The 25,488-nt window shown below is 47.3% G+C and overlaps 1 protein-coding gene across 8 annotated transcripts in view; it reads left to right on the top strand.

Annotated features, from left to right (window-relative positions):
- Positions 1-25,488, top strand: part of AMOT (angiomotin) — a 73,947-nt gene that overhangs the window by 23,003 nt on the left and 25,456 nt on the right. For all 8 annotated transcript variants that reach the window (XR_014784881.1, XM_084814231.1, XM_084814234.1 and 5 more), the window contains 6 exons: positions 4,632-4,770; positions 5,878-6,771; positions 14,718-15,174; positions 16,691-16,835; positions 19,570-19,662; positions 22,608-22,753. Coding sequence is in view for 7 of the 8 variants with exons in the window: in XM_084814231.1 (XP_084670357.1) it covers positions 5,936-6,771; positions 14,718-15,174; positions 16,691-16,835; positions 19,570-19,662; positions 22,608-22,753 (1,677 nt within the window). In the remaining variant the exon portion in view is untranslated. The remainder of the gene's footprint in view (positions 1-4,631; positions 4,771-5,877; positions 6,772-14,717; positions 15,175-16,690; positions 16,836-19,569; positions 19,663-22,607; positions 22,754-25,488) is intronic.

Here is a 25,488-nt window from a genome sequence, read left to right as displayed (position 1 = left end):
TGAAGGAAGAAAATAAAATGGGAGCAGACTGCATGCTAGTTGAGTATAAGGTTTGAGTGTGTTTCAGTTCAGTGTGTTGGGCGAATGCAGGCAGGTAAACTTTCTGCTTTTGATACAGGGCTATATCGAATGTTGCATGAGTGGACTTTCTGCTCTTGAGAGACCCCCTAACCTTCTGGAGCAGATCTGGGTGAACTTGGCCGAGGGGCAGTGGGTTCCAGTGGACTCTGTTCTACTGGTGGATAGACACCATTGGATACAACCCATAGGTGACGTAAATAACTTGCAGTAATTCTGAATGTCAATATTGCAAGAAGTTAGGTTCATGGTTCAGTGTAATTCAGGGGAAATGGAGATGGTTTTAGGGGTGACTGCTTCTGAGCTGGTCACACAATCAAGAGTCGCACATTGTTAGTGTGAGATAACCACCCCTGCTGACAGATAATGGATATCCAGGACAGCGTTGCTTTTTTAAAATAAGTGTTAGATATTCGTCTACTGATTCCATTATAGCCAAGTCGGTGCAGTGCAAATCACAGGGGATCCATTTTCCCCTTGTGGACAAGGAGGGCAGAAGATTAGACCTTACGGGCTGTCCGGTCTCCTCTTCCGCCTCTCTAGGCCTAAGAGTCCCGAACTACCAAGCCATGATGGCTCGCTACCAACTCTTTTTGTGGGAGAAAACAGGATCCCTCTGTGATCACCTTCCTGATGATCAATGATAACTCGGAGTCCTTCAGTCAGAAGTAATTCGACTTGCCAGGCAGCAAATCAACATGGCCCGTCACCAGGCAGATTGCAATGCCAGGGCCAGAGTGGGGGCCATAGCATGCCAGAGGCATGCCTGGCTGGGATTGGCAGGACTCGCACAAGGAGCCCGCTCCCACAAGGGGACCTCCTGTTGGGTCGTGAGGGACTATTCCGTTCCAGAATTGACGAGGCTTTGGATACCATCCAAAAAGCGAAGACTACGACTCGCAAAATGGAGTTGTCTTGGCCCCAGCGATCCTGTAAACAATGCCAATGGCATCAACAACCTTCCTTCCAGCAGACTTGGTTCCAGAGCCATCGCCAGCCTCAACAGCAGTATCCATCGCAGTCAGAGCATTCTCTCGGTGCAACTTACAGGTCCCAACGGTCTCGTTGGAGATCGGAGTCGACAAAGAAGCAACACCTTTGACTCACCGCATCTGCTACTTTCCTCCCCTGGCTGCTCTCCCCGATTCAGGTGTTGGCTGTCCGCCTTTCTCCCGAACTGGGAATCCATGACATACCTGGGCTCCGACCATCATGTATCGAGGGTACAAAATCGAGTTCAACATCTTCCCTCCTTTTCGGGCATTCAGGGCACAACTTCGTCCGAAGTACTACACTCAGAAGGAATCATGCTACTGGAGAAAGGCGCCTTTTCATGAAATGCATGGAAGTGTTTACTCCTAGTACTTCACAGTCCCGAAAAGAGATGGTGGACTGCGCCCAGTTTTAGACCTCTGAGATGTCAGTGTGTTCATTTCTCCCAAGAAATTTTGGATGACAACGTTGACATCAATCCTACCTCTTTTGCAGATGGGAGACTGGGGGATATGTGGCTCAGCAACACTACAAGCGAGAAGGATCTTGGAATTGTTGTAGATCACAAGCTGAATATGAGCCAACAATGGGATGTGGCCCCTTCCAACCCTACTATTCTATGATTTCTATCCACTGAAGTAATCTCTCTCACACACACACACCCCTCACTCAAATACATTTTTAAAGTTGAAAATTATCCGTGGAACGCTTCTGGCAATTGACATGCACATTGGGCAAGCTGGATGGGAGAGACACTAGAGGCTGGTGGCTCCAATGTCACCTTGGAGAGCTCCTTTAGAGTTCTGACTGAAACCCGGAGCGGATTCACCTCCCCACTGACATCGGAGCCACCAGTCTCAACTGGGGAGGGACTACAGACATATTTGTGCATTGTAGCAGCAGCTTGTAATACAGGCAAATGGGATTATCTAATTGCATAATAAAATAAATCCCTTGTTATTCTATGAAGATAGCTTTGGGCTGCTTAAAGTGCAGAAGAAGCGATTAGACAGTTTTGGGATCTTTTGCGGTTTCCCAGCGGTAACTGCCCAGGTTCTCCATTTGTGAACAGCCCAGAGAGCTTCGGCTATTGGGCGGTATAGAAATGAAATGAATAAATAAATAAATAAAATTAATTCAGCAGCCGGCTAGACATGACGGTGGAAAGGCGAAGTCACATTTGTCTATCATGATGCCATCCCCCTAACCAGGTCCCTCACCCAGCTGACTTCCACCTTTGAGGGAGTGTGTTTGGAAGCTGGGTGCTTGGGACAGAATAGGTGTACTCTTGGTGTACTGTCCACCCCGCTACCCAACACTCTACCTGCATGAGCTAGTCAGGAGGATCTCTAGGGTGGTGTTGAAGTCCCCTGAACTGGTTGTGATCACCCTTTTGAGAGTGGCTCAGTATTTCGTGGTCTCCATAGTGACCTTGTGTGTGTCTCAAGTAATTTCTGCCCCTCTCGTTCATCTGGACACACTCTCAGTCTGGTCTCTTATGCTGGATGGGATAATCTGGGAGTGGGTGAATTTAAGATAATTTCTTTCTCATGGACCTTGTAGGGTTTAGGTTTATGGCAACTCCTAACCTCTGCATTGGATTTTACTGTTTCAGCTGTGTTACGTTGCTAAGCTGCCTTGATCATTCTTTAAATGGAAAGGTGAGGTAGCAGTGTCATATAAATTAAACAATATTTTTTAAAAGCATTGGAATGGGTTCTGCTTAATCGGTTCTAATACTTAGGTTTAGAACGCTTTGCTCTAGTTTGTTGGCAGTTGTGTTTAGTACATCCTTCAGAATCTGGCAGGAGGAGATTTGAGCTAGTGCTAGTGATCTTCCTGGTGACCCACATGGGATCCATATAATCAGTGACTCAGTAGAGATGGTTGGTGTGTGTTTTTAATCACAATAAGATGCAAGCTTGGACAAAATACCAGTTGTTATCACTACATCTCTTTGCTGCTTTTAAAAACCATTCCAAGATTTGACTCAGCTCTCTGCCTAACTCCCCGGTCTTCCATTTTGCTTAAAAACCTGCCCACACTTCAGAATTCCTGGGCCCCACTTTCCACTCAAGTCTACTTCCTTTGCAAGGAAACAATGGAGCCCAGTGGGGCCCTGGATGGTAAATGTTCTATCTGGACAATCTGCACATGTGTGCCTAATTTGTAATATTCGCCCACATTTTAAGTTCTTTGTTTATTACATTTTTATTCCACTCTTCCTCCAAAGACCTCAGGGAGAAATTGGTCCTTCTCCCTCCCCTCCTCCGATTGTATTCGCTCATCAACCCTGTGAGGTAGATAAGGTTGGAGGGGGAGGGCGCGGGGAAATTGGCCCAAGGTCACCCAGTGAGCTTCATGGATGAGCAGGGATTTGCACCCAGGTCTTTGTGGTCCTAATCAGACATTAACCACAACCCTAGACTGGGACTCTGCATACTGGAGAATATCGCGAACATTCACCCTTCAGCTCCGATTAGTGAGCTGCCGATTTCATTCCATATGGTTCGCTTGTGTGTAGAACAGAGGTATCGAGCCCAAATGGGTTGGGGGACCCAATTTTCTCTCTTACACACACAACTTTGTACCAGTCCCCTGTCCAGTTTTGATAGAAGAGGAGGGGCTGTGTGGGCGGGATCAGTGGGTAACTTCTAAAACCATCCACCTTCCCCCAGTCCCAGCGGCCAGCTCCTGCTCCTTCCCCATATGCCCTGTCTTGCTCTCCAATGCCCTTTCACATGCTAGAACCACTGTCCCCCTCCCACTCCTACAAGCCTCAGCATCCCTGTTATCCTTGTGTAGGCTGCCCATTCTGCATTTCTCCTCCTTGTTTGCAACTGTTTGCAAATAGCAAGTTCTGCACTCCATTCTCTTGCACTCCGCACTCCTGGACACTAATCAGAGAGAAGCGGATTTTATTTATTTATTTTATTTATTGCATTTATACCCCGCCTTTTTTTCCTCTTGCAAGGAACCCAAGGCGGCTTACATTATCCTCCTCCTCTCCATTTTATCCTCACAACAACAACCCTGTGAGGTGGGTTGGGCTGAGAGTCTGTGACTGGCCCAAAATCACCCAGTGAGTTTCCATGGCCGAGTGGGGACTAGAACCCGGATCTCCCAGCTCCTAGTCCAACACTCTTGCCACTATACCACACTGGCTCACTGGCTGATGCTATGGAAGGCAGCAGCCACTATTGATGGTCCATCCAGCCCCTTTGCCTGAGAAAGCATGATTTTCTAGCTCTGAAAGGCAGCTGTCTGACATCTGTGGAGTGCTGTGGGGATGCAGCAGACTGAGCCCCCAAGGCGCCTGAAAAACCCCTCTACCTGGTGCCTTATGTTTGTCAGCCCCAACATGGAGTTTTGGTAATTCTTAGATTTGCAATCAGTGGCTTCTAATCTGGACGCCTTGATTTCTTTTACTGATAGAGCTTAAGAAGAAAATACATTGCAAATGAAAATAGCAAGAGAGCTTCAGCTATGGGGCAGAATGAAATGAAATGGCTGCTATTTGCTGCACTTCTAAGTGGTTTTCACCATTTCCTATTTTTCAGAGTTTCCTAGACTGTGAAGGAATTATCAAGTAACCCACATCACAAGAGATCTGGAAATCCACCACTGTTCTCAACGTGGCAGAAAGGACCAGTGTCTCCTCATGTATTGGAGTGGCTTCTTCTGACGCCAAGAGCCAAAGTGAGAATCACCATTTTATATTTGTCTTTGGAAGTACCTCAAAGACTGCACAATCTTTTCCCAGGTGTGTGCAAATTTTCCCAGCTACAGTCTGGCTGTGCAGTGATCTGGGGTGAGATTTTTAAACCAAAACAAACACTTAAGGTTTAATCAACTTTATAAAAATAAATAACTTCCCTTCTCCCATATCCCTGCCCATGCCGTGCGCAAGCACTCTGGTTCTCTATCGCAATTAAGTCCTGCTGGACACAGCCTAGTTGCCCAGGTGTTGCAGTGATGTCGTGGTGCACTGTGCTGCAGGCTGCCACTTCCTGCCCTCCTCCCAGCCATTCCGTCCCATGCAGCTCTGGCTGTCCTGCTCACTCTTGAGGCCAAACTCGACTGCCAGTTCCCAAAGTCAGATCACAGCACCTTCCTCAATAAATCCACCCCCACGGAAGCTGGCAACACTCACTCATTCCCTTCAGCTTTACACTTCTCTTTTCTCCTCATCATTTTAACTGCCGCACCCCTCATCCTTCTTTTCCTTCACCCCATTCAGATGGCCCTTCTGGTGTCTGCACCCTGATGATAGAACCCCCCCCCCCAAAGGCAGTCAAACTACCCCCCACCTTTTAGCTTGCCTTACATGGACAGTGGGAATGATGTTGTTCCATCGAGCTTTTAATGGTTTTTAATATTGTTTTCTGATTTTATTGTGATGAGTGCTTCGGCTTCTCTTTTTATTTTATTATTACAATTCATGTATTTTATACTGTGTTTATTGCTGATTTCATCTGAATTTTGTATATCACCTTTAGGACCCAGTGGGCGGAGGGGCGGTTTAAGATATGTTAGATAGATAAATACATTATGATTTTGGTGGTATTAATGCTGTCTGCATTTTTAGCATGCAAACCTATAGCTGGACTTGTATCCCTGTTCCTTGGGGGAGGTGGTTTACACTTCAGACCATCTTCCCAAACAAGTCTCTTTTCACAGGCCAAAGGTTACGTTTCTTCCGCTCTAACCTAAATGAGGAAGGGACATGGTGTTTGCCGCCTTCTCACTCTCTGCCCTTGCCAGTTCAATCAGGAGGCTAATAACCCCCTTTTCCCTCCTCTCCAGGTCACAGGCAGCCAGGCGCCCCCTTTTGCGTTCCCACCTGCAAGGCATCAGAGCTGAGATGAGGAATTCAGAAGAGCAAACGGCCACGACAGTTTTACAGCGTTTGCTGCAGGAGCAGCTCCGATATGGGAACCCAAACGACAGCCGCAACCTTCTTGCTTTGCACCAACAAGCCACGGGCAACGCGCCCCCTTTTGCCAGCAACGGGAGCCCCGGGGCTCCAAATGAAGGGCTGAGCCCCCAAGACCATCAGATTGGGACTCATGTTGCCCGCCAAGAGCCCCAGGGCCAGGAGATACAAATGGACAACAGCATCATGGAGAAGCAGCTCTCCCCGAGGCTACAGAATAGCGAAGATCTCCCAACCTACGAGGAAGCCAAAGTCCAGTCCCAGTACTTCAGGGGCCAGCAGCACGCCAGCGTTGGGGCTGCGTTTTACGTGACGGGAGTTTCCAATCAGAAGATGAGGACAGAAGGGCGGCCAACGGTTCAGCGCGTGAGTCCTGGAAAGGTCCACCAGGACGAAGGTCTGAAGGACCTTAAGCAAGGACATGTTCGCTCCCTGAGCGAGAGACTGATGCAGTTGTCGCTGGCCACGAGCGGCGTTAAGGCCCACGCACCAGTCACAAGCGCGCCTCTTTCTCCACTTTCCTCCCAGCAGAACAATGACTTCTACAAGAACTCTGTACCAGCCCCTCCTCAGCCAAACATGAAAGGGATGGAGCACAGGGGCCCTCCTCCAGAATATCCTTACAAAAACATGTCCAGCCCACCCATAGGCTGTAAGCCACAAGACCCTGGGCATTTCTACAGCGACCATCGCATGGCCCAGCAAGGTCGATCTGATGGGCCCATGATGAGATACCAGCATCCTCCTGAATATGGGTCATTCCGGTAAGCGACCTTCTGTCAGCCCAACCATCCTCCCTGTACTTTCAAAGGGCCGTGTCCGGTTTTCTTTGGGAAGCTGTTGTTAAGATGCCACTTAGGCCTTAGTGTTGCAGGTGATTGGAGATGTGGGTTCAAATTTGTCTTTCCCTAAAGGGATCCAGCAGTCGGTCATCTTAAAAACAGATGGAGGATGAGGGCGCTTCTGAACAGCTTGTTTCTGTTAGCGAACGGGACTCTTGGCTGAAGGGTGTGCGTGTATATCTCTATATATCTATGGATGGATGGATAGATCTGGATATATATCTGGGGGTGGGTGTATGATATGCACACACCTATGTGGGAGGACTGCACCTCCCAGAATAGGCAGGAACTAGTGCAAGGGTTCAAGGTGTTGGTGCTCCTGCTGCTGATTTTGCACAACGGTCCCTCGGCTGCCTGCTCCAGCCCTGCCAGCTCACTCAGGCTAGCAGCCATCAGCACAGCCCTGGTGTGGGTTGAGGGTGTCTGCAGCTTTCAGACTTTTTACCCTCGGGGCACACTTTCCTCTGCTGCATCATTTCTTCTGCTGTAGAATGGAACATAGGAACCTAGGAAGCTAACTTCTACTGAGTCAGACCGTTGGTCCATCTAGCCCAGTATTGTTGACACTGACTGGCAGCAGCTTTCCAGGGTTTCAGGCAGGAGCTTTTCCCGCCCTACCTGGAGATGCTGGGAATTGAACCTGGGACCTTCTGCATGCAAAGCAGGTGCTCTACCACTGAGCCACAGCCCCTCCCATGCATGCATGTTGTGGAAGATTCCAGGATATGTTCTAAGGCTGTGTTGCTTCCGGCCTCCCTGCTGCTTTGCATGAACTGACGCTGCACCCTACAGTGGGATCCTATCAGTCCTCTGTAGCTGCGTGTTGCAGAAGAGATCAATAATGTTGGGCGAGTTGTGTTTCAAAAAAGGTTCTCCTCTTCTACTGAGATTTTAGCTGAGGAATCTCTGATGATCTTAATTCCTTGGAGCACAGCTTGAAAGCCATTGGGGTAGGCTGAGTCCTAAGGTGTTTCTGGGTACATGTGGGTTCCCTGCGAATGGTCTGAACTGTAATACAGTTCTGGCCCATCCCAGCAGCTCCCTGGCACCTTCAAACAGAGTGTGGCCTCCGATTACATTCCAGGGTCCAAGACCACTGTGGTTTCTGAAGCACTCTGCAAGGACTCCTCTTGGCATGGGAATGACATGGGTCAATGCAAAGTGAGTGGTGTGTTTCAAACTGCCTGGAATATCTTGTCGAATAGGCATTTTCTGCCCTAGCTCCAGAGGTGCCACTCTCACTTAAAGTGTTGGCATCATGGCGAGGTGAAAGTGGCCAAGATAGAGAAAATGGGTTGATGCTTTGTTTTTAAAAAGTGGGGCACAATATGGCTGAGCAAGGAAGGATTTGGCTGAATCTACTAGTACGATGTGAGCGTGTGTGTGAGCAGAATTGGAACCCGACTAGAATCTGGTGGTGTTCTTGGAGTTCTGAAAATCTCAGCTTTTACCCTTTTTTGGGGTGGGGGCAGGGGGGATTCTGGCGGCATTGATCCCTTTCTCCATATCATTGCAAAGACAAAGTAGGAGGAGAAATGATGTTTGAGAGTGTACCTACCATTGGTAAATGTTGGGACGGGCATTGACAAGATCTGGCAAAGAATATGAAAGAGAAACGCATCATATAGTCAGGCAGGTATTTTCCCCACACACTGGGGCAAGGTGCTGTGTTCTCAGAGTTAAGACTTTGCTCTGGTTGGCTCTGCCTTAGATGATGGATCTGTTGGTTCCAGTTTCCGTTCCTGTCCCAGAGGCTGGGAATGTCAGCCTAGCACTAACCTTTGCTTTGCTTTGCCCTGGCCCATTTGATGACCCAGCTAGGAGTGGCTTGCCAACCTTTCCACACTGCACGAAACGTCATGCAAATAATCCCAAATGCCTGAGTTAAAAAAAAAAAAAACTTGGCAAGGAAGTTGTGTCAATTAGCAATTACGGTTAGGTCATTAAAGGGGTTTTCAGCAGTAGGCAAAAGGACTCATCCAATATGTTTCTGGGAATGATCCTTTGCTTGTCTGAACCTTTTGCCACTCTGTTTTCAGAGTTGGTTTGCATGCATGATCTGAAATGACTTGTGTCATGAAAAGGCCCTTTGATCTCGCTAAATAAATATTGAAGGTTGCCAAGAAAAGCGAGTTCTATTTTCTAAAATTTATTTTGCTAATTTGGGGCTGATCTTTTTTTAGCTTTGTTGTAAGCACTTTGCAGAAAGTCTTTTCAGACAACTTTGGCTGAACGTCTGTACAAACGAGAAATAGGGTTGCTACCCAGGGTAGGATTTTACCAGCGTGACCAGAATTTAATTCTGGGATGCAACAGGGGGTCAACAAATAGTATCCAGGCTTGGTCACGAACAGCAATTTATTTACATGTTTAAAGCATCCAATAATCACAATTCTCAGGGTGGTTTACAAATTGAAAAGGTAAAATACAAGATAACAATACAAGATTTAAAAGCACTAAAATGCCTGGGACATTATAAAGGTGTTCACCTGGTGCTGAACAGACATGATGTAGTTGCCATTTGAGCCTCTCTGGGGAGGACATTCTGCAGATGGGAAGCCACCACTGAAAAGATCCTCTCTCTTGTAGCCACCTGCCTCACCTCAAGTATTTCTGCAAGCCAGCAGAAATATAGAAAAATTGCCCCTGCGCCAGACATCCCTAACCTGGTGCCCTCCAGATGTGTTGGACTGCAACCCACATGGGCGAGAGGGTGCTGTTGCACTCGTGTCCTGCTTGGGGGTTTCCCATAGACAGATGGTTGGCCACTGTGTGAAGAAAATGCTGGACTAGATGGACCCTTGGTCTGATCCAGCAGGGCTCTTCTTATGTTCTTATAATTCCCAGCCAGCATGGCTGCCCTAAGCACATGCAGAGTGCCTTTCCCTTTTCACTGAGCAAATGAGGCAGCTCCTGCTTTTGCTCATATGGTCACAGCCAGTCAGACAAACCATTAGGGGCACCTAAGATGGTGTGTCTTAACTCTGCCTGAGATCAGGTTGTAAGCCATCATCTGGCCCCTGCGTTGGAAACATCCTCTTTCCAGGCATGTGGGTGAGCGTTTTTTGTAGAAGATGGGGCCAGTGTTCATGTCTAGCCCTGAGGATTTGCATGACAAGCAGTGAGCCCTTTGCCCTCAGGTCCATCTTTAAAAACAGAATTTGGTTTCTTTTCTGCAGAAAAGTCACCCTGTGCATTCTCAGGGACATTTTGCCTTGAGGTCCCTTTTGAGGAGAAACAGCCTTTTCTTCAGAGCTCGGGTACTCTTTAAATGTTCACAAGCATGTAACTCAAGATGCCAGAACTCTTGTGTATTATTTAATATGACTTCTTGTCCCAAGGTTGTATTCCAATTTTCCTACCTTAACCCCCCCCCTCCACCCCCCCCAAGGCAGTCTGCTTAATATCCGTTGTGCCACCCTTGGTGTCCATCAGAGGCCATCTCCTGGAGACGGATCTTTATGAGAGCTTTGCACAACATGCAGCCTCTGTGTAAAGCAGCCTCCCCAACCTGGCGTGGCCAATGGCTGGCAGTGATGCAGTCCGATACATCCAGCAGGTGCCAAGTTGGGGAAGACGAGTGTAAAGTATTTTTGTGTTTTTGTATTTTTTTCTGCATATTTGGATGTAAATGTTCACATGGCTTCATTTTGCCTTTTCGAGGGAGCAGAAAATTAGAAAGCTTTCCAGTGTTCTGGAAGCCACTAAAATTTAATCTTTTGAAAACTAACTAGGCTCCCTTTTTAATACCTTGATAACCCCACCCTCCTCCCTGCTGTGAAGACCACTGTTGAGATGGTGGAACAACAGGAAGACTTAAACCCTTAGTTCCTGATCCATAAATCCTGGTGCAAGGCAGCAGCAGCGAAGGAGTTGGGATGGGTCTCTATTATACCCAGATTGCAATTAATTAACATGCTTAACGTTCTGATGCCAACAGGGTGATGAGCTGAACCCTTGGAATATATGAAGCGTCTTTCTGGAATGCCAAGCAGGGCCTTGGAGTTCTGACAGGGCTTGCGGACTGAGCCCAACGGTTTGGCCTGCTTGTCTGTTGTCCATGGAGAAGCTGTGTATTCCACAGACTTGGGTTTACGTATAATATATAATGTAGTTTCTAATATACTTAAAGGGAACAAAGACCTTTTTCTGTTGTTGAAACCACACCCCCTCTTCCTCATTCATTGTTCAGGGGAATCTGAGGAGAAAATGAGCTGTCTCTCTCCTTTAAAAAAAAAAGAAAAAAAACACCCTGTGAGTTGAAAGACAAACTTTAGTGAAATTGAGGTGCCCCTTTCCCATGCAGCCTTTTCCCTTGCACTCCAGTTGGCTCTTTTATACCAGAGGCTGATTCTAGGTCTCTCACACACACACCTTTGGGGGAGATTCAGGGATCCCTTTTCGAAATGTTAATGTGCCAGGTTTCAGACCCTTCCCTCAGATCTTTAGAAGTTGCATCTCAGAGAGAGGGCAGAAGGCAAATGCCTCTATGTCCCTGGTGCGCATGCATGCACATAAATGGACACGCACGAACACAAAACGTGAGTGGGCAGTTTCCCTTCTTTCCAGACGGTAAAAGTTACTGAAGGTGCATGAGTAGCAGCTCTTCGAAAAAGTAGATTCATTATGAGATTAAACACCCCTGGGATGCAATCTCGTACACATACTTACCTGAGAGGAAGTTTCATTGATCTCAGTAGGATTAACTTCTGAGTAGGCATGTACAGAATTGCAGTAAGGTTTTTTTTTTTTGTGGGGGCAGTTTAAAGAAAACTGTTAAGGGCCATTTACCAACACTGCTTCCTCAGCCAGGGTGGAACAGGCTGTTGCTTATTAAAATATTAACTCTCTTTGTGGGGGGTTTTGCTTCCAGTGCTGTTTAACATCTGCATAAAACTTCTAGAGGAGTTTTTCCAGAGTGTTTCATGGATTGCTGTCAGTCTGGTGATGACACCCAACTCTTTTCCCTTTTCTGTCTGAACCAGATTCCCAAATGACTGTCTGAGGTTGGTAGTAGACTGGATGAGTGTGAATACACCAAAACTTACTCTAGGAAGATGGATTCCAAATCCATATTAGTGTGCAATACCTTTATTAGGCCTTCAAAAAGATCACCAGAAATATGCAAGTTCTCAAGACCTCCAGATCTTTTCATCAGCCAAGATGTTATATAGTTGGAGGGGAGCTGCCTTGATGATTGCACACTGTGAATGTGCAGAGTCCCAAGATGAAATGGGGGTGGGTGGGTCAGCAGACATTCAAATTAGGCTCTACAGGTCATGTAATGTTTACAGGTAGGACCTGCAGTTGCCCCTAGGGCTGCTGGAAGTAAGGAAGCGGGAAATGGTGAATCCTCCATTTTTTAAAGTCCACCTGTTCTCAGATGTGTTTTCCATCTGGGACGTAATACACAGGCTCCCTTTACTGGTGGACCACAGAGAGAAACTAGGCAGTCTTTATCTTGGCAAAGCAGGAGATAAACTCCATGTTTGGGGGATGATGAGCTGCTCATGGCAGGCTGTCCTTATTCCAGTGCAGTGATGGAAAAGCCTGGTCTGAATGGCAGCATGCTGCTCATTCATAGTTCAAGAGTTAGTGCAGAAAAAGCAGGAAGGCTGCTTACTGGGATGGCCATTCCGAGCCATGCTGCCCTATTCTGTGCTAACGGAAGTTTCTGAACTGTCCTCAGAGGTAGCCCCATGTATAACACATTGCAGTAACCCAGACGGAAGGTTACTAGTGCGTGGGTAACTGCAGCCAGGCTATCTCTGCCCATGCAGGGCCGTAGCTGGTATATCAGCCAAAGCTGATGAATGGTACCGTGTGCCTCTGAGACCGCTTGGGCCAGAGCTGGATCTGTGAGCACCCCCAGACAGTGGACCTGATCCTCCTGGGGGAGCGCAGCCCCCTTTAGAGCAGGTTGAGCACCACTTAACCAGGCAGATGCACCGCCTACCGACAGCACCTTCATCCTGTCTGGATTAGTCTGGCCTTCATAGAATCATAGAATAGTAGGGTTGGAAGGGGCCTACAAGACCATCGAGTCCGACCCCCTGCTCAATGCAGGAATCCAAGTCAGAGCATCCCCGACAGATGGCTGTCCAGCCTCGTCTTGAAAGCCTCCAGTGTGGGGGAGCCCACCACCTCCCTAGGTAATGGGTTCCATTGTCGTATTGCTCTAACCGTTGAGAGATTTTTCCTGATGTTCAGCTGGCATCTGGCTTCCTGTAACTTGAGCCATTATTCCATGTCCTGCACTCTGGCATGATCGAGAACAGATCCTGCCTTCCTGTGACAACCTTTCAAGTCCTTGAAGAGCGCTATCATATCTCCCCTCAGGCTTCTCTTCTCAAGGCTAAACAGGCCCAGTTCTTTCAGTCTCTCTTCATAGGGCTTTGTTTCCAGTCCCCTGATCATCTTTGTTGCCCTCCTCTGAACCCTCTCCAGTCTGTCGCCAAGTCCAAGCACCAGTTCAGAATAGCCTCACCTGCCTCTGGTGAAAATCAGTGATAGAGCTGCCTGTCATCTGTGTGCTGATGATACTCAGCTCTGTGACTCCAGTGGTACCTCAACTGTACTGGCTGCCAGTCAGTTTCTGGGCCCAATTCAAAGCATTGGTACTGACCTTGAAAGCCCTAAATAGCTGAGCCCCAGTTTACCTGAAGGAGGGCCTTCTCCTGTCTGTTCCCACCTGACTGTGAAGATTGTGTTTGGAGGCTCTTCTCAGATGCCAACCGCCTACGACGGTGCAATGGTGGCTACCAGGGAAAGAGCCTTCTCTGTCGTGTCGTGTGCTCCCCCCGCCGCCCCAGCCCGGGTCTCCCTTCTGGGGAGATCCACTTGACACCTTCATTATATACATTTAGGCACCAGGCTAAGACCTTCCTCTTCCGACAGGCATTTCATCTTTAATCAGTTGTTTTTATTATCCGTTTTACTTTTGGCTCTTTAGCGTTTTCGATATCTTAATAGCTTGATATTTTCATCAGCTGTATGGTTGTTTTGGTTGTTTCCTTGTTGTTTTGGGGGGGTTAAATTGTAAGCTGCCCTGAGGGCATTTGAGAACAAAGTTTATTCGTACATTTCTATCCCACCTTTTTCCCTCTTGCAAGGAACCCAAGCTGGCTTACATGATCCTCCTCCTCTCCATATTATCCTCACAACAGCCCTGTGAGGTGGGTTAGGCTGAGAGTTGACCACGGGCCCAAGTGAGCTTCATGGCCGGGTGGAGACTAGAACCTGGATCTCCCAAGTCCCAATCCAGCACTCTAACCATGCATCATACGGGCTCTCTTGGAGAGCGCACGCACGCGCGCACACACACACAAATCTGATCTTTAAAGGGAAGAGCAGGCCATTGAACACCACCTCCAAGGTCAGCTCCCACCTACCCACTGCACGTCCATCTTGTCTGGATTTAGCTTCAGTTGATTAGGTCTTGGTCATCCCGGTACTGATTCTAGGCATGTGTTTAGAACTTCAGCCAGTATGGTGTAGTGGTTAGAGTGTTAGACTGGGACTTGGGAGATCTGGGTTCTGGTCCCCACTTGGCCATGAAGCTCACTGGGTGACTTTGGCCAGTCACGGACTCTCACCCTAAGCTTCCTCACAAGGTTGTTGTTGTGAGGATACAATGGAGAGGAGGTGGATCATGTAATCTCCCTGAGCTCTTTGGAGGAAAGCCAGGATATAAATGCAAGAAATAACAAAACGCCACTTTGTCCGATGCCTTCATGTATAACGTGCTCACTCAGAAGCCTTGCGCGTGCTGGACTTGTGGGCTGCAGCGGCTTAAGCCAGGCCCAGAGCTCTGTGCTTACCTGGCTCAGTCCGTCCAACTGAGCTGGTGGTGTTGGTTGTCTTTGCAGGCAGAACCCAGACCTCCAGCTGCAGCTGCCACAGAGGCCTCCCCACCACCACAGCCCGACATCTTCGCTCACATCCCTGGGATCTCTGACCCTGTTGCAGTCACTGCCGCCGTCCAGATTGTCTCCTTCTCAGCACCAGCCTCCCCTCCCTCTCAGCCAAGGGGATCCCTTTTCTCTGCCCCGGACCCAGCAGCTCTTTTTATCTAACCAGATCCACCAGGGAGATCTCTACCGACTCTGTCAGCCTGTAATCGGGCAGCAGCAACACCAGCAAGGGGATTCCTACTCTGCGTTGCCCAGGCCTCAGCCGCCGCCTTCTCCTTACCAGCAGATGCCGGTAGATCCTTTTGTCATCGTCTCCCGGGCGCAGCAGATGGTGGAGATCCTGTCCGACGAAAACAGATCCTTACGGCAGGAGCTAGATGGGTGCTATGAGAAAGTAGCAAGGCTGCAAAAGGTAGGAAGTGACACAGCCTGCCTGCCTGCCTGTCTCTCTGTTCCTCTGGATAGCATGAGAGAAACACTTGTCTGTCTATCTTGGGGAACACCAAGGCTGTATGTGTAAGCAGCCTCTGGTAGCACCCCACGTCTTCATTGGGCCATGTCTGTTCTACAGACACATGCTACTTCAGTGCCCAGGGTTTCAGTGGCAGAGCATCGGTTTTGCATGCAGAAGGCCCCAGCATCTCCAGGTAGGGCTGGAAAAGTCTGACACCCTGGGGAGTGACTGCCAGTCAGTGTAGACCAGGAATAGGCAACTTTTTAGGGCCTTTGGGCATATTTGGTAATTTAAGAAACTGTCCTGGGCACTGCCACAAAATGGCTGTCATGGGTGGGCATGGCTAGGCACAAAGGACGAAGTCACCTGCTCAAAAGACCCAGTACAAGGCAGAGGTGGGGTCTGAGCCGCAGCATGCTAAATAATTCCTTTGAACCCATACTTTTCAGCACCAAAAGAAACCCATTTCACAGAAGGCACACTCTTTTTCTCTTATCTCCCTGCCACCGTCCATCTACCTGACAACTCATTCCCCCTATCTCTTTTTCTCTCTCACCCTGCTCTCCACCCATAGAGGCGTGTGCTTTCTGTCTTTCTCCCCTCACACACCCCACATGCCCCCCACACACACATATAAACTTTGCTTTGAAGTGATCCCAGCTGCCGGATAGAAAATGTTATTTTTTTTTTTTAAGTGGGCGGGGTCGTGAACCTTGGTGGGTACCAAGAAAAAAGATGTTTGGAGCACACCGGTGCCCGTGGGCACCACATGGCCTACCTGTGGTGTAGATGATACTGAGGGAGGTGGGCAATGGTTTGACTTGCTATAAGGCAGCTTCCTATGTTCAGACCCTGGGAATCGCAGCTTGTGAAGATATTGAAACACCTCTGTTATAGACCCACAATTCTTAAGTGCCTCTGGAAGGCTGGGGAGCAGCCATGACGTTTAAATCCGTTCGTGCATGTAGGCAGTGGAGGCTGGTGGCTCCGATGTCAGTGGGGCGGTGAATCTGCCCCACTGGTTTCAGCCAGTACTCTAAAGGAGCTATCCAAGGCGCACCTTGGATAACTCCTTTAGAGTTCTGACTGGTTCCAACTGAAACGCAGAGCGGATTCATTAGTCCACTGGCGTCAGACCCACTGCATGTAGGTATTCATTTCTTACCCCCTTAACGCCTGCTCTTTCTCCAGTGAAGCTTAAAGCCCCTCGCATCTGGTACCCAGGCCATCTCTCATCCAGGCATCTCAAGGCTGGGCTTGCTTAGTATCAGTGCTAGAATTGTATCGTGGGCCTTCAGGCTGTCGGGTGAAAAGCGTTCCCTTTGCAATGTGGCCTCTGCTTTTGTCTTGCATGAGGATCGACCGATCCGTCATTTTTCCAACATCGTTTCACAATGCCTGTATGGATTCAGCATCAAATGTTGTAAACAGTCGAGCTGTAGAATATATGTTTCTTTTCTTTTCTGTGCTATAGCTGGAAACGGAAATTCAGCAGGTTTCAGAGGCCTATAAAAACTTGGAGAAGTCTTCCTCAAAGCGGGAAGCCCTGGAAAAGGCTATGAGAAACAAGCTGGAAGGTGAAATCCGCAGGCTTCATGACTTCAATCGGGATCTCAGAGGTAAAAGGGACTTCTAGAATTTTACACTTAGTGTGGAAAACTGGTGACTGAGGAATGTATGTAATTAAAATGAGTGATGTGGCATATGATTCGTCAGCTCTCCTCTTAAAGGTTAAAAAAAAAAATCACCCTTATCACATCTGCTTCCCTTGTATGGCATTTTATGAACTCACAACACGTCTTATTTTTATCCTTGCAACAGCTGCAAGGATTGGTAACTTGGGGTGAGAAACGTTGATTTCCTGCTCAGCTTCAAAGCTCGCAGTATGGCAATACCTTGGCCCAAACATCTTCTTTTAATTTATTTACATTTACATTTTTATTTTTATTTTATTTATTTATTGTTACATTTATATCACACCTTTTTTCCTCTTGCAAGGATCCCAAAGCAGTGTACATCTTCCTCCTCCTCCTCTCCATTTTATCCTCACAGCAACCCTGTGAGGTGGGTTAGGCTGAGACTCAGTGACTAGCTCAAAGTCACCCAGTGAGCTTCATGGCCGAGTGGGGACGACAACCTGGACCTCCCCAGTCCCACTCTAACCACTACATCACACTGGAGCTCAGGGTGGCATACATGGTTCTCTCCCTCATCCAATTTTCCTCACAACAACCCTGTGAGGTAGGTTAGATTGAGAGAGGATGACTGGTCCAGGTCATTCAATGAGTTTCGTGGCCGAGTCGGAACTTTGACCCATCCCTGGTTGTGGTCCAACACTGTAATCATTACACTAGTCAGATAAGCCAGGCAAAACAGGAGCGGGAGTGGGGGCCAGGAAGGCCTCTGGTTTCCTCTTCTGTTGTTGTCGCTGATACAGCTGCCACTGTACTTCTGCTCTTAGCAACAGAGGTGCGTGGAAGTCTGCCTGGTGTGGAGAAAGTGGGTAGAGAGGGGGGTTTGGAGAGGCTGGAGAACCTCTTTCAGCCTGAGGGCCAAATTCCATTTTGGAGAAGTTCTTGGGGGCTACATTCCTGGGGTGGGTGGGACCACATGCAAAAGGGGTGGGGCCAGAAATGCCAGCCTGTTGTAGCTTGAAGCTCTCACTGTCAGTAACCAAGCCGTAGGGGAGGCATTAGAATGGGGCAAAAGCTGCACAAAAGCCAGGACACCACCACATGATCAGTAATCGGAGGAGTGAGGAGGGGCCAGGTAGGCTGCGGCTATCTGGGGAACTACAGAGGACCAGATTGCTACTCCAAGAGGGCTGGATTTGGCCCTCAGGACTGAGGTTCCCCACCCCTGCTATATCTTAATGCTATAAGCTGTGATTAGGGGTGCATGGATTGTGTAGAATCCCTTCTGTCGGTATTTTGCAGATGGTCGGGCGCCTTTTGATCGGCAGTCTGCCCATCAACAGAATTGGATTTTTTTTTTGTTTCCCGGATTTGTGCAAATTCGCATGTGCGAAAATCCACAAATTTCCCAAAAATGTGCAAAATCCTCCCAAATGTGCGTTTTCACACTTTAGCCCATGGGGAAATGCACATTTTTGGCCAGTTTTTAATTTTTTTGCGTATGTTTCTGCAACTAAATTTGCACAATGTCGGGGAAGTTAGAAAAACGGTCCGCAAGTCAGCGTAATCCTCCCGATGGGAAAAGCCAGCCTGCTGCAGAGTCCGCCAGCTGGATTCATCAAAATCCAAACTCCTTTGGTTCTGCTACGGAGTTCTCCGACCGCCCTACCTGTGATCATCCAATGAAGGTGAAGGTTGAGAAATTTAGGATTGCGAAAAGGAAGGATTTCTACATGCAGCACGTAGCTGTTAACTGAGGGATTCAGTACACAAGAGGTGGTGGTGGCCAGTAGATTGGATGGCTTTAAAAGGAGATCAGTGAGATTCATGGAGGAGAAGGCTAGCCGTGGCTACTAGTCATAATGGCTACAGTACGTATCAAGTTCAGTATCAGGAGCGGTGTGCTTCTGAATACCAGCTGCTGGTGAACCAGTAGATTTGAAACTAAAAAAACATAAATCCCTTTATGACTCCTCTTAGCTGAAGCTTCTAGAAGCGCCAGTATATGTCAGACTTTATCTCTTCAGCCATGAGAACTAGAAACTTTATAGGGCTTTTAAAATCAAAGCTGAAACTATCAGTCTAGGTTTTCTAAAAAGTATTTAGCAGTCACAAAAATGCATCAGGTCTCATGTCACTTTCTGTGCCTCAAGTGTGTAGCAACATGTGATGAAGCTGTAGAAAACAGGCTCCCAAGGCACTGCAATAGCAATGAAAGGCCCCTTAGAAACATACCTAATTAAGATGTGTACTTTTGATTAAAATCTTGTGTCATTAAGCAAATAACTGGATATATCAGAAGCTATTTACTTTTTTAAAGAGGGGAATTAGAGAACCTAGCCATGTGCTTCCCCCCCCCCCCCCCGCATAGATAGAATGTTAATACGAAGAGTCCCATTTGCTTCAGGCAAATGTTGGCAAAACTATTACCTTGCTGTAGGATTTTGGAACTACCTCATAGAATTAAATGGAGAACTCTTTTCCCTGTACAAAAGGCTGCACTTTGAAATCTCTGTTCCGTAAGGCGATTGCCCTGTTGAGTTCCTTAGAATAACTTCATAGCACGTTGTTATACCTCAAATCACTCTTCCATTGGGAGAGTGTAGAAAATCTTGTCTTTGTTTTTTGTCTGCTGGAGGATTAAGGATCTTTATTCCTGCATATCAGTGATAAGGAGAAGCAACTCAATTTTGTAAATGTGTCTGTTCTCTTTTTGCAGAGCGTATGGATACAGCTAATAAGCAGCTTGCAGAGAAAGAATTTGAAGGCTCTGAGGATAACAGGAAAACAATCTCCCAGCTCTTTGCACAAAGTGAGTCCAGATTTCTGTTGGATTTATAGCTCCTCCTGTGCGAAGGCTACAGTTGAGACCTGTTGCAAATGTGGGTTTCAAGTGAAATGATCAGTATGCAGAAATCACTAATACAAGAAGAGGGTAGGCTTGGGCGTTTCTCAGCATAGCATAAGGTGGTGAGATGCTGGTGATGTCTTCTTGTATCTTTTGAATGTAAGGCTGGCCAGCACTGAAGACTGAACCAGCTCCTCTTCTATGCAGAAGTGGCCCAGTCTGCCCTAGGCATACAAATGTTAAATCTGTTCTGTCTGTGTTTCATGGATTGCCAGGCGACTTTCATTCTGTTGTCCTCTCATTGACAGAATCGGATATTTATAGGGATGTACAAGAATTTCATTCCTGTTTGCAAACGTGCATTTGCACAAATCCTTCCCTCCAAAGGTAAAGGACTGGTCTGCAAGTTCATGGAATCTGTGGACTCAGAGAAAGCCAGTCCGCTCTGGAATCTGAAGGTCGGATTCATAGAAATCCAAACCCATTTGGATCCGTTGTGGATTTCTCTGATAACCCTAATCTGCCTTTGTGTGCACACTTTCTCTGAAATGGCACTGAACATTGCACAGCTCTCCAGCGACATTTAGGAAAGCCAGGGAGAGCAGAGATCAAAGAGAGAGGGAGACAATGGCCACCGTAGTTACAGATTTCTTTTCTGACTCATTGAACTTATGAAATGGGCTCAACATCAAGGGGAGTAATTTACATAAACGCCTCTGGATCAGTGCAAACTCTCAGGCACTGGGAGTGTTTCCAGTTCTAAATAAGCATTAAAATCAGGCGACAAGCCATCTATCTACATGAGCAAAAGCGCCAAGGTTTGTTTACAGGGTAAATGGCCAGAGCACTCCAGTGTGTCTCCCATGGTGTGCTTCTTAGGCGTGGGGACCTTGAGGTTGAGTTTGGATTGTGTGTGTAGAGTCTTGGGTGAAACTAGCACAAACAGAGGGGGGGAGAGAGAGAGAGAGAGCGCAGGGGGGGAGCGCTGGATGGTCTTGTGCCTATGTGAGCTTCATCCATTCCTTTTTGACTTCCCCACACCCCTGTTACCTCCAGCCTTTTGCTTCATCTTGAGTTACAAAGGTGCTGAGAGGAAGAACTTTTCTCTTTCCAAAACTGTAAGGAAGGATTATACTCTGCTTCTGCTTTACTGGTGTGTGTAGAAATAATCTTAGGTTACGACCCTTGTCCAGAGAAACAGATGGATGACCATGGAAACCAAAATTGCGGGTATGTAAATGCTGTCTTTCCCCTGGGCTGAATTGTCTGGGGATTTAGCATGGTAAAGTTGACTCACTGCCCTAGGAGATCCACCCAGCAGACAGAACTTAATGTGTTGCTATTACATTAAAAATGCACTACAGTTGCAAAACCGAGAGCATTTGCCATGATGTAGAGTAGGTGTCCCCACACATTTTGAGTTGGTGGGCACATATGGAATTTTGAGGCTGCCTTGGGGGCACCTTCATAAAATGTCTGCCATTGTCATTTCCCAGAAGCCAGACTGGTGAGATTATAAGAAAAGTAACCTGTCCAAAGAACTATGTACCACGTAGAGGTGGGTCTGAGCTCCAAAACACAAAACCACCTCTGCCTTGTACTTAGGTCCTTGGGCAAGATACTTTTCTGGTAATCTCACCAGTTTAGCGTCTGATAAATGTTTGTAACCAGCCATGCCCACTATGGCAGCCATTTTATGAACGGGCACAGTGCCCCCACAGCAGCCATATTGTAAGAGCGCCCATTACACACTCTCAAAATTCCCAGTGTGCCCACCAGCCCGAAAAGAGTGGGGACCCTTGCCTTGGTGGGACAGCGCTGAGGCAGTAGGCACTATACATGCACTGTGTGTAAGCTTTCCCAGACCGAGCACTTTCCGGGTGGAATTATAGAAGGCGCAGCCCGCCCCATGTGGATGCGGCGAGGTTACGGAAGGCTGTGTTAGTAGAATATAATATATATCGTATTTCCCTAACATATAGTTCCTGTTGCGTCAATCACAGTCACTCTGACACCGTTCTTATTACCAGCGATACCTTGAGTATTATTTTTATAAAATACTTATGAGTGGATTCAGGATTGGCTCAGCAGTTGGCAGAAGAAACAGTTGTGCTGGAATTTGTTTTGTATTTATATACTGCTTTATAAGATTCAAAGTGCTTCACGGACACTATTTTGTAATCCCAGCCACAGTAACCCAGTAAATAACCCTGTTACTCTTCCCATATTGCCGGTGGGAAGATGAGGCTGAGATATGTGATTTAAGGTAATCTTGTGAATTTTAATTGGACTGCACTGATGGAGTGTTATGGTTCAGTGCTGTAAGCTGCTTTGAGTCTTTCTGGGAGGCCAGCAGGGTATAGGTGTTTAAATAAAAATAAGGATGTGTTCAACAGCGAAGTTGTTGTGTACTACAACTTCTTCCTGATGCTGTTGAACAGGAGGTGTTGAAGGCTTCCTTTTGTCAGGTTTGGTGTTTTTTGTTGATGCAGTTAGGTTAGTGCTGGATCCTGAATGGGACTATCCCACTGAACCACCCCACCCTGCTTATTCCTCTGGCCTCACACTGCTTTGAGAGCCAGCCTGGTGTAGTGGAACATCGGACTAAGACTGGGGGACACCTGCATTCAAACCCCTGCTTATCCAAGGAGCTCACTGGGTGGCCATTTTCTCTCAGCTTAACCTTACCTCACAGGGCCGTTCTGAGGACAAAGTGGGGGAGAGGAGCCATGTATGCTGCCTTGAATTCCATGGAGGAAACGGGGGATATAAATGTAATAAATAAAACGAAACCTGAAATGTTAAATAGATTTCTCGAAGACAACAGCGCTCTCTTTTCCCTCACCGTTCTGCCCGTTTTCAAGATAACTTTTAAAGATGTCTTTCTCCCTTCCATTTAATTCGGGCAGACAAAGAAACCCAGAGGGAGAAGGAGAAACTGGAGATAGAACTGGCAAGTCTTCGCTCCACTAATGAGGAACAGCGGAGGCACATCGAGATCCGTGACCAGGCTTTGAACAATGCGCAGGCCAAGGTGGTGAAACTGGAGGAAGAGGTGAGTCCTCTCTGGCTTGGAGGAACATTGATCCGCTTTTCCTTTTCATTTACACTTTTTTGTGTGTTTACACATCAAACGTTATATTCATTTTATGTATTCTACAAAAGTGGCCCGGTTGAATTTGGAGGGCCAGTCCATATGTTGCATTGTAGTACACTGACGTTCATTTAGAGAATACTTCTACTTCCAGATTCACAAAAGCAAATTATAGCAGTGAATACCTAAAACACACTTGAAAGTTGCAGTAATCTCTGGGTATGTTGTATAAATAGTAACAGTATAAATCCTTTCCAAACCGCTAAAGCAGAGCTTTCCAAACTGTGTGCCGCGACACATTAGTGTGTCGGCGGCAGTATGTAGGTGTGTCGCACGAAATGCAGAAAATTGTGCGGAAGGGCACCGCGGAGCTCCCTGACTCGCGTTGGCTTCCCTTGGCCCCTCCCCCGGAACTTCCTAAAGCAGCTAATGTTAAAGCAGCTAAGGCTTAGCTGCTTTAACATTAGGTGCTTTAGGATCATGTGGCGTCTTGATGCAGGATGCACATGATTGGCTGTGTTGGAGCAGTACGGCGAGGTAGAGGCATGGGACGAAGGGAGGGGAGGGGAGGCGCCACCCTGGGAGCAGAGCTTGGCCGACGCTGGCGAGGAGAAGTGGCAGCAGCCACCAGCCCTGCGAGATTTCGAGCGCACCCTTTGCGGACTTCTGCACCGCGCTCCTGCATGTCCAGGCCAGAGTAGCGTGCGGGTGGAAACGCCACCTGGGACTGGGACTGCACCAAGCGGGACGTCCGCCGTCTTGGCCAGTCGGAACAGAGCTCAGTGGAGGCCAGAAGCCTCAGAATCAGCGTGCTCCCAATCACCCGGGCGAGCGCAGCTGCAGGCTGTCCCCCAGTCAACCCACCTGCTGCTGGCTGAAGGGAGGCCACCCCCCCAAACCCAATGTGGCAAACAGCAAGCCACCCACCACGTGGCACTTATGATTTGATTTCTGCCACTTATTTTTATTTTTACTCTGCTGTAATTGTGGATTAACCACCCACCGGCAGTGTACCACCGGAGAGTGCTGGAACTGGACTCTGGACACAGGCATTGCAAATATTTACAGCAATATAGCCTGGTGGTGAGACATATATATTTACACCATTTTTGTTGGACTTTTGCTTCTCTGCTTCATGTGTTTTTGCAGCTGAGCTCCTACCTGGGCTTATGTGTCCTAATATGTATTGTAAATACTTTAGTTAATTTTGTTTATTTTTCACATTTTCTTGCACATATTTACATACTGTTACTCATAAATGACAACAATGTATATTATTATCTTACAAATCATATATTTTTAAAAATATAAATGAAAGGTTTTCATGAGATATGTTCTATCCCCGTATATTTCATTATTACAATTTATGTATGTGTCCGTATCTCTTATAACGGGTTAGTTTAACCTCCGGTTTGCTAGTAAAACTGAATTACCGTGTCACGAAATGATGCATGTCTAAAAAGTGTGTCACCAACATGAAAAGTTTGGAAAGCCCTGTGCTAAAGAATAGAGTTCTGTAGCGTAGCATCCACATGTCAGAGTACGGGCAGCCCCCAGTTGTCTTTTTTCAGAACAGAAAGTGTGCGGCCACTGCTGGGCCCATGAAAATCAGATCTTCAGACCATGATGAGTGTTCAGTTGCAGGTTTCCTAGTGGCAGGTTTTGTCCACAAAGAGACCCATTTACTGCAGCTGGGGATCGGTGTCTGATTGGATGTTCCATTACCCACAGATCATGCAGAAGCACTGATTATCTAATATCTCTAATATGGCTACCTCTTGGATTTGAAAGTAGGATGCGGGCAGAGACTTGCCAGGACCCCCTTCTCCCATAAGTCATAGCCGTAGTCAATTTATTTGTTTGCTGCATTTTCCACAATACATTGTGTTCAAAGCAGCTCACAAACAAACAAACACAGTAATTATACATTACATGCTAACTCAATTACAGTTCTTTTAAAAATACCAACGTTTAAATAAGCACAAGACTTATAATAGGTCAGTTAACATTATCCAGTACCAGTAACAACATGTACTGGGATTAAGCTGTTCACCAAGCAATTCATGTTAAGAGAGACTGGCAGTGGAGGACCATGAGAAGAAAGATGGGGCAAGCCTCTACTTGGGCAGAAGTCCCTCACTGGTCCTGGAGACAGCACAAACTCCTTCACACATGCATGCGCGCGCAGCTGCATTGGGAAAGCTCCCAGGGCTGCAGGGTGGGACAAAGCTGGTGGAAACAGCAAGCCCTGATGGCCAGCACAGTAACAGTAAACCCTGTTTTGGATTTGGCTCTGCTCTTGAACATGGAAAAGAGCAGCTTCTTCAGGGCCCCAGTGAGAGTGGGCAACTGCTCCCACGCCTCCAGCTGTTTTGTCTTTAAATAGTGTAACGGGTGCTGGTTGCTTCCCCCCCAGCCCCCAAAAGTCTATTTTGCAAAGAGGATCATCTAGGGATACTGGCGAACTTTGTTCAGCCCACATCTTTATGAGAACCAACCAAACTTATTGTTTGATTTGTTTTGATTGGTACCCCATGTTTCTATGAAAAAAGGCGACTTACACAACTAAAAGGGATTGAAACAATATATTAAAATACAACAAATGCATAACAATTATGGGGGGGGATTAAGAATTAAAATCAGCACCCAACTCAACAGACCCACTTGCAGGCAAAAGATCATCTTGAATAAAGCAG

Source organism: Heloderma suspectum, chromosome 9 (assembly GCF_057233095.1).
Source record: "Heloderma suspectum isolate Gila_16-S chromosome 9, 16-S_ref, whole genome shotgun sequence".
Lineage (NCBI taxonomy): Eukaryota > Metazoa > Chordata > Lepidosauria > Squamata > Helodermatidae > Heloderma > Heloderma suspectum.
Note: the sequence above shows the minus strand (reverse complement) of the source record. Positions and strands in the feature narration are given on the sequence as shown.